This window comes from Cryphonectria parasitica (assembly GCF_011745365.1).
Source record: "Cryphonectria parasitica EP155 unplaced genomic scaffold M406scaffold_9, whole genome shotgun sequence".
Taxonomy (NCBI): domain Eukaryota; kingdom Fungi; phylum Ascomycota; class Sordariomycetes; order Diaporthales; family Cryphonectriaceae; genus Cryphonectria; species Cryphonectria parasitica.
Genome location: NW_024468917.1, coordinates 1,136,794 through 1,157,182, shown reverse-complemented (window position 1 = coordinate 1,157,182; position 20,389 = coordinate 1,136,794). Strand labels below are relative to the sequence as shown.

The 20,389-nt window shown below is 52.9% G+C and overlaps 6 protein-coding genes across 6 annotated transcripts; 2 read left to right on the top strand and 4 right to left on the bottom strand.

The window, feature by feature from the left end:
- Positions 1-294: 294 nt before the first annotated feature.
- M406DRAFT_47879 (uncharacterized protein) lies at positions 295-2,755 on the bottom strand (the record flags this gene model as incomplete). The annotated part of the gene is made up of 6 exons (XM_040924348.1): positions 295-1,004; positions 1,080-1,473; positions 1,545-1,667; positions 1,756-2,027; positions 2,217-2,465; positions 2,623-2,755. Coding segments are annotated over 6 exons (1,881 nt in total), but the record flags the coding sequence as incomplete, so codon positions are not given.
- Positions 2,756-4,192: 1,437 nt separating this feature from the next.
- M406DRAFT_334373 (uncharacterized protein) lies at positions 4,193-5,500 on the top strand (the record flags this gene model as incomplete). Its single annotated transcript, XM_040920930.1, has 5 exons — positions 4,193-4,261; positions 4,312-4,423; positions 4,594-4,766; positions 4,866-4,959; positions 5,454-5,500. 5 exons carry the CDS (start codon positions 4,193-4,195, stop codon positions 5,498-5,500), a joined length of 495 nt encoding a protein of 164 aa, XP_040771733.1.
- A 6,848-nt stretch (positions 5,501-12,348) lies between these two features.
- Positions 12,349-13,251, top strand: M406DRAFT_358328 (uncharacterized protein). The gene has a single exon (XM_040923869.1). The coding sequence runs from the start codon at positions 12,402-12,404 to the stop codon at positions 13,038-13,040; it is 639 nt and encodes a 212-aa protein (XP_040771732.1). The 5' UTR covers positions 12,349-12,401; the 3' UTR covers positions 13,041-13,251.
- A 319-nt stretch (positions 13,252-13,570) lies between these two features.
- M406DRAFT_342940 (S-adenosyl-L-methionine-dependent methyltransferase) lies at positions 13,571-15,064 on the bottom strand (the record flags this gene model as incomplete). Its single annotated transcript, XM_040921818.1, has 4 exons — positions 13,571-13,714; positions 13,910-14,640; positions 14,729-14,808; positions 14,946-15,064. The coding sequence occupies 4 exons, from the start codon at positions 15,062-15,064 to the stop codon at positions 13,571-13,573; spliced, it is 1,074 nt and encodes a 357-aa protein (XP_040771731.1).
- A 1,912-nt stretch (positions 15,065-16,976) lies between these two features.
- M406DRAFT_268213 (uncharacterized protein) lies at positions 16,977-17,228 on the bottom strand (the record flags this gene model as incomplete). Its single annotated transcript, XM_040917922.1, has 1 exon — positions 16,977-17,228. The coding sequence occupies one exon, from the start codon at positions 17,226-17,228 to the stop codon at positions 16,977-16,979; it is 252 nt and encodes an 83-aa protein (XP_040771730.1).
- A 613-nt stretch (positions 17,229-17,841) lies between these two features.
- On the bottom strand, positions 17,842-20,266 carry M406DRAFT_342939 (uncharacterized protein; the record flags this gene model as incomplete). The annotated part of the gene is made up of 8 exons (XM_040921817.1): positions 17,842-17,915; positions 18,155-18,266; positions 18,538-18,898; positions 18,986-19,165; positions 19,274-19,357; positions 19,426-19,551; positions 19,618-19,742; positions 19,808-20,266. The coding sequence occupies 8 exons, from the start codon at positions 20,264-20,266 to the stop codon at positions 17,842-17,844; spliced, it is 1,521 nt and encodes a 506-aa protein (XP_040771729.1).
- Between the last annotated feature and the right edge of the window lie 123 nt (positions 20,267-20,389).

The window sequence follows — 20,389 nt, the reverse complement described above, 5'->3', positions numbered from 1 at the left end:
CGAAGACTGATGGCCTTCGGCGTTGACAGCGTCTCCCTTAACCTCAGCGCCTCCAGTCCTAGTCTGCTGCTTATTCGCCTTGACAGAGACATTTCCCTTGCCCTTGACATCCTCACCCTGGCGAGCCTCGTCGTCAGGAGACGTCTGGCTGCTGTGCTTTCCGACCTCACTTGCTGCCTTGTCAGTCGCAGCCTTCTCCTTCTCCGCACGCTCCTCAGCCTCAGCCTTCAGCCTTGCCTCTCTTCTCGCTGCTCGTCTTTCAGCCCTCGCCTGTTCTTTGGCTTCTAGCTTGTCCCTGGCCTTCCTCTCCTTCATCTTCTCCCGTAGGACCAACTTCTTCTTGTTCTTCTTGTCCTCTAATAACAGCTTCGCCCACCGCCTTCTCTCCCTGCCCCTCTTCCGCTCCTCGAATGCTTCGCGCGCCTCCTTCTCTTCGGGGGTCTCAATGATCTTGCCCTTGGAGTGCGCAACGTCGTAGGCCTGGCCGATGCGGCGGAGCTTTTCCCGCCGGTGCTTGGCATACGCGCGCACGACCTCCTCGACGGGCATGACGCACTCCCTGCGCTGGGCGTCGATCTTGACCACGACCACGTACTCGCCTGCCTCGAGCTCAAGCTCGACGTTCACGCTACGGTTCATGCGATACGCGTTCTGGCTGCGCACGACATAGTCCTCCTCGCCGGTCTTGTGCACCCTGAACCCCAGCTCGAAGCGGTATTGGCCCTGGAGACCCCTGAAGTAGCGCTCGTCGAGCTGCGAAAACACAATTACCACGGGCCCGGACCTGGCAAGCGAGAAGGCGAACTTGGTGTCGTGGTAGTCGATGGTCCATGGAACGTGCAGTGTGGTCCAGATCGAGGCAACCTTCCATTCGCCGGGGCTAAAGAGGCGGGTCCTGTCGAAGGCCTGGTACTTCTTGAGCAGGTCCGAGTAGCTAATCCAGAAGGAGCCGTCGTCGCCAAACTTGTGATCGAGCTTCTGTAGCCATTCGGCCGTCCATTCCTCTGTGCACACCTCGACGTCAGCGTTTGGAACCGCTCCCATTTATCATGAGAACAACAGATTAAGGAGAAACGTACTGGATCCATCGGACCAAGGGCCCTTCCACTCGTGTTTTCCCCACGGATTCTTAAGCAAGACGAGTCGCACGCCATCAATCTCGCATGCCTTGAGAACCGAGTAAGCATGTAGCTCGACAATTCCCTTACGCTCGCCCCACCCAAGTCCCCAGACACCGGTGGAGCAGCCGAACAGGAAGTCCTGGTTGACTTTCATGAGCTCTTCATTCCAGAAGTACTCTTTATCGAGGATGTCGCTTGTATAGACCTCTGAGGTTACGCCCCCGGTCAGGTCCTCAATGCCCTCACCGCCGAAGCCTCCTTCTATGGCGGAATAATCACCGTGAGCTTTGGCGTAAGCCTTTTCAAGAAGAGGCAGCCAGGTCTCATTGGGGTTGACGCATTGTGCAAAGTACTATTTTTGGTTTCGTAGTGTTAGCTGGTGGTATACGCTCCTCAGCAGGGCATACGTCGAACAGAACTTACTAAGGCACCACTGTTCGACTGATAGGCTTTGCGATATGCCTCCTCAGAGTTTACACGCTCACGGTCCTCCCAGAGAATGCGTTCATAATGCGACTCATCATAGTCCGGCTTGGTGAGGTACAGCTGTGTGGATACCATGTGAGCAATCCCTCCTCATAGGGCCTCCTCCTCATAGGGCCTGGCCATGCCGATGGGTTGCTGTGATGCTCACCTTGTCATCGATAATTTCACTGAACCACTCGCCATCCCGGTGAAACACAAAGCCATACACACCCACGTCTTGATCGTGCGCGACACAGCACCGCTCGATCAGACCAGGCTTGTTGCTCATTGTACACAGGGCGGCCATTAGCCAGCAGTCTCCGTCACGACCCTGACGGACATCATTTGCCGTCGGGCCGTCAATAAAAAACTGCGGGTTGTCGAATATATCGACGACCCTTTTGACCGCTTTGGGCCGGAACGTATGATTCGTATTGCCGTCTGGTTGGACGGCTTCCTGCTCGAGTGCACCCAAAAGGCTTAGCACACTTGTGGATCCTGGCCCAGCCGCAGCTTTCGTCACCTTGGAAGAGGCCACCTGTGGTGCCGTCGTGGACTGGCCTCGATCCTTGAACGGCAGCTCTCGCCCGCGCGACTCTGAGGTTTGGTAGTAACCTGGGTAGTTATCACGCTGGTTGTCTAGAGAGTCGAGGCAGTCACGGCGGTTCAGCACCTGGTCCAGCTCAAGGTCGAAATGCGGATCACGGTACTTCTGGTTGACGCGCCGGCATTCTTTCACAATCTGGGCGACCTTTCGTCTACACTGTTCCACGGCCGCTTCATAGGACTGTTCTGTCGTCTTGGCCGGCGCCTTGGACTTGGCAGAGGCGCGGCGGGCAGCACGTTCAGCAAATTCATTCTGGGGGATGATTGTTGTTGCTACAGCGTTGTAAGTACGTGAATGTGTTTGGGAGAGAGTGCGTGGGTGAGTTCTTGGGAGCGGGGGAAGGAGGAGGAGGAGGAGGAGGAGGAGGAGGAGGAGGAGGAGGAGGAGGAGGAGGAGGAGTGGAGCACCAAAGGTGCAGTCTTTACTCACCTTTCCCAGGTGCTTTGGACTTATATTTGTCCCAAAATTCATCAATCTTCTGTTGCGGTGTCTGAGGATCTTTCTTCCTTGGATTGCGTGGCCTGGAGCGCCGCACGGGCGACTCGCTCCGGGAAGAACTCATGCTACTAGACATGATAAAATAGTTGAGCAAAACTCAAGAGGTTCAGTTTAGAAGGAGACCCCTTCTTGTGCTTTGCTTCAGTCTTTCTGCGAGACGATAATTCGTAGTCCAAAGGGGTTTCGAGGGCCACCCCTCTCGGCACGTACTATGAGGTAACTCTTCAGCGAACACACAGCAGTGTACTCTTCCAAGAGCGCCTGAACGAGGGGAGGTCTTTTATGACTCGAAACGAGTAGTGAAATAAAATAAACATGAAGTTCGATGGAGCAGAGGTAGTAGCCGTAAGATCAAGGCAGCCCAACCTCGAGGGCGAAAAAGGTAGTCTGAGTTAACAGAATTGTATAATGAACGAGGTCAAGTATTTGCAACCAGATTGCGTATGTTAAGGGCAGCGCACTGCAGCCTCTCATGTCAGTCCCTCAGCCCTGCCTGGACTGATTGGGAACCGGGTGACTCAAATATCAAACTCACAAGGCCTGTACGAAGGCCTGTTTGGGGCAATTACGAGGGCGGTCCAATGGAAGGACGAAACCAGCGGGCCAACGAGGGTGGGGATGAGGAAAAGAGAGGGGCGGGAAGAGATGGAGAAAGGGAATATGAGTGAGGAGAGTAAAGATAGTCCAGAAGAAGAAGAAGTAGGTGTCCAGGGAAAACCGGGGGCCAGGATGATCAGGTCAGCCCGCAGGTTGCATCGACAAGGCTGCAGCGCAGGGTGGCGGCGTCCTCTCCGAACGCCGTCAGACCTGTGCTTCTGGGCATCCCGTTTCGGTACTCTGCAGGATGATGGAGCCTCAAGTTGTGCACCGCGACGGCTAGCGGAGCTCTAGCTCTACGAGTTTGCACGCACACCCGGGTGGCAGGACGCACGACAGCGTGTGATAAGACCCAGCCGTGGTCAACGAGGCTGGAACGGGGTGGGATAGAAAGCACAGGACGACGCGGTATGAGAAAGGTCTGGACAGGATGCACATGAGATCATGTACTTCAACCACAATGGTGCAGACATGTGTGGGGGACGCAAGGAATCGGTGGCCAAGCATGAAGAGCAAGATGGCCAGAGGCTTAAGCCATGGCCACAAGCGAAATAGGATGACCAGACCGCCGACCGAGCGGTGGACGAGCCAAAAACGAGGAGGAGAACTTGTATCAGCGCAAGCCGTGCACTTGACACAGCTGCAGCAAGGCACTCGCCATCGAACCTCCTCCTCGAGGTTCTACAGGCTGACTACTGAGGCCGGAAGAAGGTGGGTGGGGGATCTTGTCATCTTACCTTTTTCTCCGCTCTCCCTCCCTCCATTTCAGGACTGTGAGGCGCGAGGGGGGGGGGGACACCGCATGAGACGCCACATCGAATAGCCTTCCTCCCTCCCCTCCTTAAGACTCTATGCCGCCCGCCGCCGGCACCGATAGCGCGGTCCAGGGTTCTCGTGAGAAGTGATGCCGTCCTCCGACAAGTCACAAAGGGTGCTTGGGTTTGACGGAGCACGGAAGCAGTGTCTGAAGCAGGTATGATATGGTTGAAAGGTCGTGGTCGTGCAACTAGCACGTCGTAGCAGGCAGCGAGGCGAGGCGGAGCGAACCGGAGCGACCGCCAGAACCAGAGACAGACAGAAACGGCACAGGATGACAAGAGAGACAAAAAAGACAAAACAGCAAGCCGGTCAGCCAGTCAGCCAGTCAGCCAGTCAGCCAGCGGTCGAAGCCTTTTCACAGTCGTCTTCTCTTTTCTCTCTTTCTTCCTGATCCCTCAGCTCTCCTCCCTCTCAACCCCCCCACACACACATTACGATGCGCCGACGAATCGCATCACAAAGTAGCGGAATGCATATGAAGTGCAGAAAATAAGGCTGAGGTGGATCGACTGATCGACTGGTGCCGGACCCCGGATTCTGCGGTCTGGGACCCGGGACGCGACGTGGGGGCTACAAACGCTGGGTCATACGCTCGCTGGGCCACTGTCGCTGCTGGCATGAGGAATATTCTCGCTGGCTGGTGCCTATCTGTCTCTAGGGTGAGCAAAAGGGGTCTGATTCTTTCTTTCTTCTTTCTTGTTCCCGGAGCGATCAGGTCGGGGGATGAGGATGATAATGCATGCAGATGTTGATAGTAGGAAGAGAAGGAAGAAGAGGAGAAGGCGGAGGACAAGAAGATGTCGTGGTTCAGTGGACGAAGGTGCAACCACGGCCGGCCCAGGGCGCTGTTTGGTTGGTCGGATACCAAGCCTAGGTCCTTGCGTAGTAAATACGGACAACGGCCCCGGAGTGGGTTCACTGGGTTCCAGTGCAGTGTCAGTGTATGGTAGTGCAGCCAGTGCACTGTAGTGCATTCCAGCAAAGCCCGGAGGACACTGCAGCACTTTCCCGCCTAGCCAAAGACTGTAAGCAATTCCCCCATCCCAGCTGTGCTGCCTGGAAACCACCAAGCAAAGAAGAAGGAAAGAAGGGCTGAAAAAAAATCAAGAGACACACGTGAACAGAAGCAAAGCCCGTCCACTATCAAATCCCGTGTCAAAATCTGACCGGGTCCATTACTATAACATAAAAGTTAGTTGTAAGACCCGGAGACAAAGCACCGGCAAAACAAGGACCATATCTGAAAAAGATTCGAGACCCAGCAATGCACGCATATGCCCGCACACAAGCGTTAACCGGCCTAATATCTGACGCGCATAAAAAAGCTGACTTTATGGCTGCGGTAGTACAGGGTGCCGTTTGCTCAATGGCAAATGCAGTCATCTACCGGTGAAACTACTGTCCTACCCACCCCATCTAACAAAGCCCGTCTGTCATCTTGCAGGGCCAAGAGCCGCAGTTTTCCGGGAAGAAGGGGGGCGGGGGCGTAAGAGAGGTTGACAATAGTGAACCAATCAGAAAAATCGTGATGACCAAAAAAGGAGGGTTGGGTGGGGGGTGTCTAGAATAGAGAAACAGTAGGTGAGGAAGAGGAATACAGAGAAAGAGAGATGCAATACTATTTTTCGTCTCGATCATAATTTCAATACAGTGTCCATCTTGGGGGGCGGAACAGCCAGTCTCATATCGCAGAGCCGCAGCCCATAAGTAAAAACACACCACCACACATCAGGCTGCCTCTTTGGACCATCCCCCCACCCTCCTTTACCTCCTACCACAAAGTCTGGTACGAAAATCTTAAATCACTTTGTGACGATGATTACAGTACTTAGTCAATACGCCAAGTATGCGTCGTACGGGGCCATGTAGCCCCATCACCACCCACCCCGTCGATCAGGTAGGGCTGACTGGCTCGTCTGTCGATCTCGTAATTCTTTGTGGTTCAGTCTGGAACCATAACCTCGTACAGGTTGCCTCGGGAGTACAGTACCGCACCTCCGTCCCTCGTTTCCTGTTGGTCATGGAGATGCACCATGGTACAGTGCAACTCTGCACGAAATTCAAGGTGGTGTGCTATAGGACATATGAGTCGGGGGTCACCAGGACCCCTTCCCTGGCACGGCAGAGCCTCATTTGGCCCCACCGTGACGTTCAACCTTGCAGGCATGATGAATGGTGCTACACTGCGATAGGTGCTCGTACGGCGCACTCGCTGCACATCTGTTTTGGGACGCCACCGGTGTGGTCTGCTCCTCTGGAGAGCCTGTCATTACACGGAATATGCAGCAGGCACGCTCATTGCCTGCCCATGTTCTCAAGATATCGTACATGAAAAAATTTCGGCCCCCATTTCCTCCTTCCCTTAGCCCATGGACCATCCTCGATGGTGACGAGGTGCAGCGTCTATACGAAAATGAAGAGGCGCTATGCAATGCCGGCCGCATCGGTTTCTCCGATGCTTGTCCCTTCTGCCAACCAGTCTTGTGCATCAGCAATGGACTGGAGCTATAGGCTGAATGCTCCTTCTATGCGCTCCTCCTCTGAGAACTCTCCATACATCACCGCAGAGATCTCGCGCTGAGACTGGCAAACGCATCCGGGCTGTGCCGCCCGTTCGACCACTCCATTCCTAATGCCATCATACTATCCCGGCTTCTGTTGCCCACCATCCCGTCCATATTGGCCACCTGAGCCGCAGCCGCCTGTGGAGACCCCCCGCTGTTGAGGAAAGGATTTTTATTGCCGGGTATCGTCATGGATCCGGGAGCAACTTGTGCCTCCATGGGTGCCGGCGCACTAGGAGGGGTCTGCAATACCTGATTGATGGTTGCCGGGCCTTGTGGTTGCTCGGGCTGCTGCATAGGCTGCTGCATCTGGTCCGGGTGCGGGTTCTGCTGGGGGTGGGGCGCAAGTTGTGGATAGTTATACAGAGCTAGAATAGAAGCCTTGTCGGGCCTCTGTGGTGCCTGCTGGGATGTGGGCTGTCCGTACGGGTTGTACTGTGGTTGTGGTGCCATGTACGAGCCTGAGGCTTGCTGTGTGAAGAACGGGTTGTTCGCCTGGGGCGCCTGTTGTGGTTGTTGTTGTTGTTGTTGTTGTTGTTGTTGTTGTTGCTGCTGCTGCTGCTGCTGCACCGGTGCGCTGTAGAAGTTCTGCTGTGTCTGCTCCGGAATCTGTCCGAGGGGTGTCGGTGATGCCACTCGTGTCGGCGACCGGGCAAAAGGGTTATTAGCATACGCCCCACCGGCCTGGCTCGCCACCAGGCCTGTATTCGGAGCCGGCGATTGCGAAAATTGTTGGGCTTGTGGCTGCTGGGCTGCTGGGGAGTTGTTGAAGAATGGGTTGTAGCCAGTATGCACAGGCTGAAGGGGCTGCGCCGGTTGGAGCGAGAGCTGCTGTCCCTGCTGCTGGTAATATGCCTGATTACTATTAAACGCCGTGGCTGCATAGTTCTGCGGCATTGCAGGCATGGGCGGGGTCATTGCCTGCTGATACACCACCTGCTGAGCCTGCTGATTAGGCACACCGCCAGTATGGTGAGGAAACAGTGGCTGCGAGGAAGGGCCGTTCAGCGACATGTTATTGAACGCCTGGTTCAGAGCATCGTTGGACTGCGTGGTTGTCAGGCCAAAAGGATTAGTACTGGCGGTGGCGGTGGTGTTGAAGAAGGGGTTTCGATTCGCTAGGTTACCAGTCGACTGGCTGGATATTGGCTGGACGGGTGATATATCAAAGGGATTTGTTGATGCTGACATGGGCCGTGCTATCTCAGCCCGGGCGACAGTCAGCCCTGTCTGGCCGCTGCTGGACACGGACGGCCTGCTCACTGAGGGGAACTCGTCGCGAGGGCTCGCCACAGGGGAGCGGCCCTCAATCCGCACCAAGGCCTCGATGGTCCTTTCCAGGTTGCCATTGACGCCCTTGAGTATCGCCTCGTTCTTGCGGTCATTGGTGAACCCCAGCTCCCGCAACTTTAGCAGCTTCTTCTGCGTGTCCTCCTCGCTGTCGTAGCCCAGGCTTGCACCAAACACCTTGGAGGCCTTGGGCCGGTGGCCTGACGCCGAATCGGGGCTGTCAGGTGGCATGCGAGGGCTCGACTGCCCAGATCGGGAGCTGTGATCTTTCTTTCTCGAAAATAGTGGAAAGGTCGACGAGCTAGACCGGAAGCTGAACTTGCCCGTATTCTTGGGAGGTAAGGGTGGTGGCGTCTCGTCCGATCCTGTGCTGCCGGTATGGTTTCTAGGCATTGTCGACAGTCCTTGGTTCATGTATTTTGACCGTATAAAGCGTTCCATTGCAGAGTCAACCTCGTCGGCGTCGATTGGCATCGCAGGCTTCTTGTTCTGTGGGTTGTAGAGCTTATTGGACGTGATGTTGCCCACCTTCCTCATGTTCTGTGTCTCCCGTCAGCATCATCTCTGCCGTGTCCTCCTGTGCCAGGTGCTGTTCCTTACCTCGACCTGCTCGTTTGACCAACCGTCCATGGTGAGCGACTTGACTTTGGATATGTGGGTGCCGAGCTTTCGATGGATCGAGGCGCATCTCATGCAGAGGAAGATGCCCAGCTATTCTCCAAATTAGCATCTCGTGACCGACGCCGATATGGGTTGCGGAAGATTTCGATCGCATCGAAGACGGGATTGGAATCGTAGGGTGCAGGAAGGTTGACATACGCTCCATGAGGCCCAGCCTGTTTCACAAGATGTCAGCAAGGCGCATCGTTGAACACGAGACCATGAACGCGCTCGCTGTTCAAGGGTGGTATTCAGACTCACCTGGATTGCGGGCTTGGCAATCAGCGCACGTGTTGTTGCCGGCAACATTGTGAACAAGGTCCTGGAGAATTTTCTCGTTGCGCGCCTGCTGGCGCTTGTTCAAAGGACCGTTCATAGTTATTGCGCGGGGACGGAGAGTGGTAGAGGCAAGTCGACGCAAAGGAACGCAACGCAACACAACGCAACACAATGCAATTGTTCGCCAAGGGGGCCAGCTCTAATTGCGGATGGTCGCAGGTTGGCGAAGGCTGCTAAGGCTGTCAAGCCTTCTGGTTGCCGTCAAAGTTTCCCAAGGGCTGAAAGGATATTTCGATCTGCGGGGGGTGTAGATGGTCGGAAGTCAAGGCGTCTTCTTTTGGCTTTTTTGTTTGGCAAAGACTCTTGTCTGGACTGGAGTCTAGTCTTTGGAGGTAGGGAGTCGTTAGAGAGAGAGGTTCGTCTGGCCGTTCCGCGCCGCGGGATTTGCTTAGGCGGTTCGCGACTGGGGTGCTGGTTGGGTTGTTGGTTACTTAGTCAGTAGTGGTCACTCGCTGGCCTGCCGGGCCTGGACCTGGACTAAGGCCTGGATCTAGCTGGGGAACAAACCCACGACGCTCCGTGCTTCCCTCTCTCCAAGGGTATCTGCCCTCTTGCCTCTGGCTGTGCCTCTGGCCGTGCCTCTCTGCCTCTGCTTAAAAGGGATGAATCCGAACGTGGGCGCACGGGCACTGGGGCACGACAAGAGGGGGAGGCTCCAGTGCTAAAATGACGCCAATCCAATCAGCCCCAGATGCGAATCGTGAACGGAATTAGGTTACCGATACCGAGGGCCAGGGGCAGCAAGGAGGACGACAACAGGAAGGGAACAAGAATAAATGGCACACATCATATCAAAACGAGAGGAGGGAATTCGAGTACGGAGAGTAATACGGCGCGAGAGAAACCACATGCATACATACACACCCCCCCCCCCCAACAGAGGTGAGATGGAGAGAGGAAGCGGGGCAAAACAAGGAACTGGTTGCATGCGTGTATAGTGCATCTGCAGACGGGAAATGAGCACGACAGAATCAGGTAAGAGGGCTTGGAGGATGATGGAAGGAGCACCAAGTGTGAGCCTGATGCCCTGGAGAGAAGATACCATGGTAGGTGTGGCCCGCTGTAGAAGCTGCAAAGAGTTGGTATTACTAACGTGTTGTACTGTGTAGTACGCAGTGGTGCTATGTCATAAGACAGAGTCTCGCTCCTCCGGCGAGATTGGAGCAGCACACGAGCAGCAGCACCAACCCTACTGGAACACGCGGACTGGTCCCACTGGAGCCCGCTAGAAACCATCCCCTGACCTCCTCCCCCACCCACTGACTAGAACAGCGTACCAAGTATTCACGGGAGAAGGAATCCAGTGCCTTGATTGTTTACACGCCTGTCAAGCTACAAAAAGGGGGTTTGCTAACTCGCACACATTCTAACTTCTTCATCTCACCCATCTCGACACCAATTTTACATTTTATCTCGCCCAGATCACAATCTTGGAGCTGATCCTTCCAAGAAACAACAATCGAGATACGAGGAGCGTGGAGGTGCACCTGAACCCGTTCTGAACTTTGTCTCGCGTAGAAGGGGGGCAAAAGTATAATTATCATACTTTTAATATCCGATTTACTCGGACGTGCAGCCCCATATTGGCATCGTCGCCGCCCGAATGCGGAATCTTGGGCAATTCTTAGCTGAGCCTGACACAGCACACCGCACAAGGGGTATCAGGTATCTGAACACGGACGACACATTATCAATCAGCTCATCCTTTGTTGGCAATACTACAACATGTACGTAAGCTACCGATACCGACCACTTCACATGATCTTGTCTCTTTTTTAGAGCCAAGGGGGAGAGGGGGTCATTTCTCGTAAGTGCATTGATATGCGAATGTCTTATGAGAATGGAGATTGGTCAGAGTGACAGTCAGAGACCTTCCAATTGCCCACTAATGAAAAAGCAAGACATGCACTCTGACGAAGTTTTCCAAAAAGGTCACAACAGGGAGTCCATCGAAGATATTCTCTGACCAGGTCAACAAAAGAAACTATGCAGCATATCGTAGATAAGATGAGGAGCCAGCAGGTCTTTCATGTGGGTAAAGGTGATTAAAGACATCTTCACGAGCAATCGAAATCAGCAGCCCAAAGCCTTGGTCTAGTGTACCATAAGCGATTCAATGTTGGTGTCATTGATCAACTTGTCACAAGTGGCGAGATCGAGAGACTGTGTGGATATTGTAGCTACCTAGGTATTTGTACTATGCCAGAATTGAGACTTATAAATATCAGAATACATACTCCTGAATGTAGCATATTGATACATGCCTTATTTTAATAGTAATTATAAGAATGATGAGTACCTCCAACCCCCCCCCCCCCACAAAACAAAAATCGAAAAGCATATTCAAGGCTCCTGGAGATTAGGACTCAATATACAGCTGACTATAGTGGTTGAAGAGTCCAGGGCACAGCACTCGATTCTTTAGTTGTTGACAGTACAATTGTTGGACTGACCTATGGAGGCATTGCCGCTCAAGATTGTGAAGACCTTTCCAACCACTTGCCTGTTTACTGCCCCAGTGATTTGGCAGCCAACTTATATACGACGTCCTTGGCTATGCCTCAGCCAAAACCATCACGTTGCAAGAATGGTCACTTGAACGCTGTCACACTGGCTTCTATTTCCTTTAGCCGGGCTTCTATTGAATGGGAGCGTAGCTTCAAGTGAGTGCTTCGCTACTGAAAATTTAACTGAGCACCAGATCTAAGCTTCAAGGAGGCACATCCATGCGTGATGAAGTCTGTATCTTTCTGAGGTAGCCAAATCTCAATCATCTCAGATCACATCGAAGTCCCTGCCATTTACTTGTTCCCACTGCGTTCTTTTACCCAACAAGCACTTCACCTGTGTATGATGAAGCAGTGCTGCACTTGTGGCCTATCACTTCTTTTTCCTTCCTTTTTCCGAGGCTTGAAGAAGAATAATCCAACTACATGATAAAGGCACTGTAAACCCGGTATCTAAAAGAAATCATCTTAATAGCCAAGTATTCTAGTACTTGAATATTTATACAGCCAGATATTTTCTTCTTCTTTCTTTCAGCTGAGAAACCTCATTTCGCCCACTGTTCCGAGATGCCCGATCCCTAGCTGATGACGTGTGGAGCGAACAAACGGTAAGCTTGAGTTGTGGCCTGCGTCAGCCTATTAAAATGATGTTTGGACAGGTCCATTGTCATGCAGGATAATCTGGTCGATTTTGAATTAATAATCCCAGGTCTCACTTGAGGGCCCGCACGGGATCGCCTTAGATAACAAATCTAACTTGAGCTGGACCGCTCACTCGGTCAGTCAGTCAGATTCCCAAAAGCTGCTTCACAATCTTCCTACCGACAAAAAGAAATCTGGTGTTTTGAGACAACCACAACATTAACATCCGAAGCTCCCTCAAAGAACACACCTGTCTCTCGTCGACTTTGGGCCCCCTCCGAGGACTAGCAAGATGGCTGCCGTAGAAATTAAGCCTTTCTTCGAAGTGGCGCCTGGTCCGGCTGCTCCCGAGCCCAGCCGCATCGCCTCCATCATAGCCAGCCTTAACATGCTGCCGCATATCGAGGGAGGCTACTTCGTCGAGACGGACCGCGACCCCCTGCTCATACCATCGCCGTTCCCCCTCGACCCGGCCTCGGAGAAGACCTTATCGCTCGTGCCCCAGCGCCCGGGCTTCGATCCCAAGGTCCGGAACGCCAGCACCAGCATCTTCTACCTGTTAACGCCCCGCTCGCCGCAGGGCAACTTTCATCGCAACCGGGCCCGGACGGTCCATACACTGCACAAGGGCCGAGGTCGGTACGTGCTCATCCACGAGGGTGGCAGGATTGAGACTTTTGTGGTGGGGCCGGATGTAGCCAGTGGTGAGCGGCTGCAGTGGATTGTGGAGGGCGGTATCTACAAGGCTAGTTTCCTGCTGCCGGATGTGGAGGGAGCTCAGGGGAGCGAGGAGGGCTTGTTGATTTCCGAGACGGTGGTGCCGGGGTTTGAGTACTGTGATCATGACTTTCTGACGAGGGCTGGGCTGACGGAGCTGTTGGGAGAGAGCACGGCCAAGACGTTGGAGTGGGCTGTCAGGACGGAGGTATAGGTGGTGGAAAAGGTGTCGGGCGAGTCATTCAATGTCCTGCCGAAGTCGTGGATACATAATTATCTAGACTGGAGCATCATATACACAGTCCTGGAGAATGTATCCAAGGACGTGAACGTGTGTATATGCCTTGCAGTAGTCCCTGTCTACTAAATTAGTACCCGTGAACTAAAGAAGCATGCGTATTGGTATTTCTCTTTTATTTTCTCGTATGTTTCCCCTTTACCCACCATGCCTTCTCGTGTCAGTCTCACATAGTCCTCTTTGGCCCGGACTCCATGTCGAACCTCAAACGCCAAAGGAACATATAAATATATATCAGCAATGCACAATTGCCAAGGCTCCCAGTCCAGACTGGCATATCGGGACTCCACCGCTTGATGTGATTTCGCCGAATGCATTTCGTTACAAGGTAATAAATATACCAGTACTGAGGTCTCCGATCCATGCGGAGCTTTTCATTTGTCTCGGCCACTCGCTGTGTCATTTGCAAGTTTCATTTTCTTCTTCTTTTCCTTTGTTTTTCGATTTCATGTCTCCTCTGCCTCCGGTATGTTAAGTCTATATCGGTCATTATTGTTGAGACCCGGCTTTCGACCCGTTACGACGTGAAGGCGCATATAAGTATGTGCATTTCTGTTCCTGAGCGCTGTCCGGACAGGAATCAACGATAGCTAGGGACCACATCGAAGATTGAGATCATTAGACACAGAACCACAAAGAAGGACGAGAGGGGAAAAAAAACAGATGGAGAGGGGGGTGTGGAGGCCTTTTTGTGCGAAGAGGTAATAGAGGAATTGAAGAAGGAGAAAGAAAGAAAGGAAGAAAGAAAGAAAGAAGAAGAACAAAGGAGACAGACGGGGACTTACCTCGTGCTCCTCGACAGAGATTCCGTTCACCCGCGACTGGTACGCCCTGCTGATGCCCGAGACGTGACTGGAGAGCATCTCTTCCATCCAGAAACCGAGCTCCCTCTGGTTTCTCTCCTCTGGCCAGGCGCACGTGGGGACTTTGAAGACCCTCTCCTCAACATTCTCGAACCCAGCCTCCTCGAACCAACCCTTCAGCCGCCGCGCATTATCGATGGGCTTGCCCGCTATGCGGCTCAGGCGGTAGAGCTCTTCCACCCACTGCTGGAGGGCGTGGTTCTCAGGCATGGTCCCGTCGTCGCAGTGCAGCTCCATGTCAGGCTCCTGGCACTCGAGCCAGCCGCCGGGGTTCAGCTTGTCAAAGGCCTGCTGGATGATCTGGCTGAAGATGTCCTCCCAGCACCCATTGGTACAGCGCGTGTGTACGTAGTCGAGGTCGGTGTCGAGCCACTCCTGAGAGGAGTCGTCGATGCAGAAGACGACGTTGGGTGGCGTCTCTGGCGGTTGGATCTGGGACAGGTCGGTGCCGATGATGAGCTCTGTCTGCGGGAACTCTTCGGCAAAGTCGAAACACCATTCTCCCGTCCCGGTGCCCACGTCGAGGACACGCCGAGGGTAGTTTGTCTGGGTCCAGGGAGCGTATCCGTTCACGTCGCCCATTGCTCTTCTTATAATCTCGTGCATGACGCGCAGTCGTTCTACCTCTTCTTCGTCGTTGGGGAACCAGTATGCTGGAGTGATTACGGGTCGGTCAGTAAGGGGGAGGCAAGGGGGATATCCAGGTCTGGATCGATGGAAAAGCTAGAACGTTAGGCTAACCTCCTTCTCTGTAGGCATGGTAGGTTCGCCCATTCTCTTCACGGGAGAGGAGAACGCTTTCTGTCACGGATTGTGTGTCTCTGGAACAGATTCGGTCAATAAAGGATTGCAAGCATGGTACTGATACCAATATGAACAACTCACGGCAGGGCTTCGGCCTACAGGGAGATCCAGCGGTTAGCAAGGATACGTGGGAATTGCAACGACGAGGACAGACAAGGAGCTTACAGGCTCGTTACTTGTCAGAGTCTCGGTGAAGGTGAAGTCGAAGTTGGCCAGAGAGGCCTCATCGATGTTGAAGACCCCAAGGCTGCGCCTGTTTGGATTGTTTGCCATGGCTGCTATAGTGGAAGCCTGATCACCACCTGTGCTGGTCGGCGGTCCAGTCTTGGGAGAGGATGGGCGGTCTGCAACTGACACCCCAGAGTGATGAGGGAAAGAGACGAAAAGAAAGTCTAATGGCCCGCATGATACAGCAATTTCAGGCGCCGGGGTCCAGTGATCATCGAGAAGGCCCAATAGGGCGCCGTGGAAGAGGATCACCCAACCATCGAACTTCCTGACTCTCTAAGAAAGTACAAGGGAACCCAAAGAGCTGGGTCGAGCGGAGCCCGCCGCTGTGGCCCGCTGTCCCGCCGGGGTGCTCTGCCCAGGTATTCGGTGGTATTTTGTGAGCTGCAGATTGAGATCGCAGTTCAGAGAGATCTATGTTGCCACTGCGAACGATCTCGATCTGCGCAAGAAGCAAAATATCCACATCCGTTGGCGGGCGGACACCAGACCTTGACTTTAGCAACAACAAGGCGTTGATTTCACTGCTCCGAAATAGGACAACGGCAGATTTCCCAGTCTTGGTTGGAGCACACCACTGTACAAAATCGCCTCCCGCAAAAGTCCCAGCGAGAGTCTGAGTTGGCTCCTGGCTGTGGGAAGCCCAGGTCGATGACAGGGGAGCGAATAGCCTCGGGTAGATCTTATCTGGTGCTTACGAAGTTTGCATTAGCGGTGAGCGCTTCCTAAGTGTATCGTGCCTACTGCTCCCTGTAAGAAGACCATGAGCGAGTCGATATACCGTCGACAGCGAAGCTTTGAATGTTTCAGGTCATCCTAGGACAAAAAGAGCGACTACCGAAGATGCATGACAAGGGGGTTTGCTGGAGATCGAAAAGTGGCCCCTGGCAGTCAAAGCAGTATCGGCGTTTTCGGCCATACGCAGACAGCTGAACGTTCAATCGTTAAACTTAAAATATAAATCTCCATGCTCTAAGTATTTGTCTGTCTTTAATACGAGTGCTCTCGTAGTAGGTAGTATAAGTCGCCTGCGATTCTCTATCAAGAATTCTAATGGCCGAATTAGGCCAAACGAGGTCTCAACTCCCCCCCCCCCTTCTCCCGCCCCAACCAACCAAGCAAGTCTGTACCGGATTCTCGGGGCGGTCGTCAGCGACCCAGCTCTGCGGTTAGGTTTGTTTGTGGACGGCACGTAATCTCGGATATGCAAGGCGGACCCGACATTCTGGATCCAACACGGCCCCTGGAGCCCTGTAGCCAACGGGCGTTGGATGCAGTCGCTCTTGATTCATGAGTGGTCTTGGTGAAAACCCCGCGCTGGTATTGGCGAGCAAAGAATTCGCTTGTTGCCATACTAGATTTGGATCATCGCTTTTCAGAGGCGGCAGGCGACAATCGAGAGGGAGATCGTGTTCCATTCTTAATTCTAAATCTGGTGATGTCTTCGGTCGTTCTGAAAAGGTACCCACCATAAAAGTCTTCACGGATCTCTAGAAACCCTTGTCCTGGATGGCATCATCATTCACTCCTCGTTTGAAGCAGAGACCTGGAGGCTCTCTGTGCTGTTGCCTAAACAAGGGGCCGAGCGCTTCCGCTGAATTTTCACTGGCATGCGAGCGTGATCCTGCCCCCTCTCACTCCACGCGGTCCCTCTTGGCTAGGCCCGTACATCGTCCCCTTTGAAGAATTATTCTCGATCATACAGACACGCGTCCCATTGCCTGACGGAGGTGTTCGAGAACGTCCCTCGGGATCTGAAGAATCCGTCAGGCACAGTGATCCAAGCTTCTACCAGTTCCTGATCCAACTCCAGGGTATGAGCTTAGTAGTTGAAGCTCTCGAAATGTTCATTCGGCTGGTCATGCTGATATGCGAGTCGAACCGCTGGCGGTGTCCAGACATTCTACAGCGGATCGGCCCTTTGAAAAGCCTGCGCGAGACCACGATGCAATCGACCTCAGCCAAACTTCCTCGTGCCGCCCTTGTGTTTCTCGTCCTTTTTGGCCTTCTTTCCCTTGCCGATCAGTTCGAGGTGCCCGGCGCGCTCGCCTAAAAGCTTTTCTGTCTGTGCAACCATTCCCGACGTGTACTTCTTCTGCAGCTTGTCGGCCTTGGATGACTTTTGTTTCTTGACCTTCGAGCCCTTGTTCTGCTTGGTCCGCGAGATCGGTGCGGGCTTCGCTTTCTGTTTGATCGCGCCTTGAGCCATTCTTGTGACTCTCGCTTTGGGGTAGGATGAGTTGTCGTTTTGATGAAAGGCGCCGATGAAAGCAGAAGTCGCGAGAGGGGTTTGGTTTTTGATTGTTTGGAAGCTGGGGCGGCAGCGCAAACAGAGAAAAGAAAAAAGACGGCCGCCAGATTGCACCGTAGCACTGGACTGATAAGATAAGGCTGTTTAGTCAGCATGATAGCAGGAACATCGACGACAGTCTAAACAGGGGCCGCGTTTCTTTTCCTTCTTCTTTTTAATGTTTTGCTCAATAGTTTCTTTCAACATTTTAATATCCCGAAAGATATTTCTTCAAGGTGTGGCATACCCAGGTGGACTTTTTAGGAACTGGGTCATCAATTTAGGCTCTGAAAACCCGGCGGCGTTCAGATTGGCTGGAGACCCGCTGCCATATCAAATGCATGTTGTGCCCTGCACAGACGGGCAAAACGATTGTTAATTATTGGAGAAGTTCAGCACTACAGTACGAATACCAGGATTGAGAAGTGCGGCAAGCGTCAATTATATGCTTTTCATGCATTCTTGATCTCGATACTGACAAGAATAACTCTGCTCGGACGTTTCTTGGCATCTACAGTGCGCAGAAATGTAATCACACACTTGTCAGCGCCTCCCTGCTAATGCACGTAGCTTTGAAGGGTTTGGCTCTGACACTGACACCTGAGACTGTGACAGCATGTTAGGCTAGCGAATTTAGTGGTTGAATCCAAAAGCTGTCTATCTTCATCACAAGACACGGTATGATGCGCCATTTTGTTGAATTTGAGTTCTTGTATTAGGTTTTCATTAAAGTCGATCAATACACACCGTCCGTTAGGTTTCGCATGAGAGAAACCTAGTTGCGCGAGCTACCCAAGAATCGCTCTGTCCACCTGAATCACTGCTCCTCAGAGACATATCCTGACTGCTCCTGTCTTGCAAGAACTTTGGCCAGGTGTTCGTGAGGACCAGATATTTGACGCTTTTCTCTGCCCGATCGAAGATAGTTCCGTCGAAGCCTTCAGGTACCTCGCCCCACTTTGGCAAAATCACAGTCAGCATTCCATTGGACAGGATTCTTGAGAAGTGCAAACAGTCTTTCAAGAGATTTGAGAAGAGGATGATGGATTTTGAAGCAAGGTTTTCACCTGAGGACTGATTTGGGGAGAACAGGAACGGACCGAGGAATTGGTGCAGGGAATGAATGATTGCTTACGTATGATATCCTGGCCAGCGATGACCGCAACTCGATCAGACTCCCTTTCGATAATATTCTTCTCTCGGAGTCCTGTGATTGCGGTGTAGGTACCTGCTTCAGCCAGTTCTGTGATCCGAACTGTGGTATTGGGTTGAGAACCGGCTCTTCAGCGCCATATAATGTTTTGACGGCTCCGCTGAAGACTGCTTCGACGTCCTTGATATCGTGAAAAGACAGATTGACCGGGAACTCTGTTCGCGGGCTGATGAAATCCGTATAAATGTGTAGTGCCCTGGTGAACGCTTCCCTCCTCGCCTCCTCGGTCGGGTTTTCAGGGTAGCCTTTCTTCCACGCAGAAACAGCTACTAGAAAGGCCACATTTTCGCCGGAAAAGTCTTTCAGGGCTGAGAAGCATCGGAGAGGTTCCGGATTGTCGTTTAGTAGTTGTTCCAACGCGCCCATAGTCAGCAGGCTTCGGCCAGAGTATGAAGGCGCCCCAGACTTCCTAGATGCCGCTGTGTCTCCCAGGGATGTTGCAAAGGAGCAGGGCTTCTTTGACGACGCCGATACCGTAGCCCCTGATGAGCTCGTGCCAGACGAAGGGTCTTCAGCAACGTATTTGGATTCCCAAGCCGAGATCATGTCGAGAGTCTCCTGTTGCAGTGATTGGTGCTTGAGGGCCTGCCAGCACGGGACGAAGACGGTGAAGATCTCCAAGAGCATGATGGAGATTGCGATCCTGTCCAGTTTCTATTAGCAGTCTACTAGGGCGAATGTATGCTTTCGCAAGGCTCAAAGGGAACAAAGTGGCAACGAGAAATCTCATGAAGGCTTCCTCCTTGCTTACCATTGTGGAGGGAACCAGCGGGCGTTGACTTCTGCCATTGACGGAACATAAAGTGCGATAAGCCACATCGGCGTGGCAGGTAGACTATCATCGCCACCTGTTAGCGAAAAGCCCTCATGCCCATCAAAGCTAGCTTCAGGCGTCCAACTTACCTCGCAAGGCAGCAAGCAATGGTCTGCGTCCTCCAACCAAGGGTATCATGAATGTTTCTTGCTCTCCACAGGACAATTGGTGCCACGATCCACGACCAGAAGAATTGCCAGACGAGCGACGGCCACCTGGTGAGACGATGCGGTTAGCTGAAGGCACCGATATAGCCCATCGTTGATATGAAGAAGGCTCACCATTCCCAGCCTGTAGCTTGTTTTTGATTGACCTCCCATGGGTCTCCCGAAACTTCGGTACCGGGAACACCAAAAGATGGGTGGAACTTTCGAGACAGAAGCCACATGATAGTTGTGAGCAGTATCTGAATCAGATTAGTCATTTGTCCTCTTGACCAGACCTGCTGAGCTCCAGCTTCTATTTACATACCTGGACGCATATACCGATTCCAACCAGGCTGAGTAGTTTTGTTGTGTGGGTTGTTCGGACATTAAAGCATCCCAGGTTTATTGTCTTGAAAGAAACATGGGCATTTCCGACGTCCCCGCGGACGAATTTCCTCTGTTGTTTCGCCACGTGAAGAAAACGACTGTTTGAGGCGTGAAACAAGGCGATACCGATTGGTAAGTAGAGCCCCATTATCCAGTATTGGGCCTGGGCAGGAAAGTTCGTCACGGTCGTGGCAATTTCAACTGCTATCCAATATGTGTGAAGGCACGCAATGGCTGCGAATGACAGACCTATGCCCCGGACCTTGACCAACGGCATGTTGCGGCGAGTCCAGAGGAAACCCATGCCGACTATCAGAATCACCGACCAGGAGCAGCAAAAAGCTATCCAGAAGATGTTCACGCCGGTGACGTCGATGCTGGGCTTCAGTTCGGCCATGATGGGCCTCGAGATCAGGATGCTTGTAGTTGGTCCAGCATCGGGAGCTGGAGCATCAGCAGTCCAAAAGAGACTAGAAGATGCGATCAAGGCACTCGAGAGAAGTTAGATGTCTGGTATATG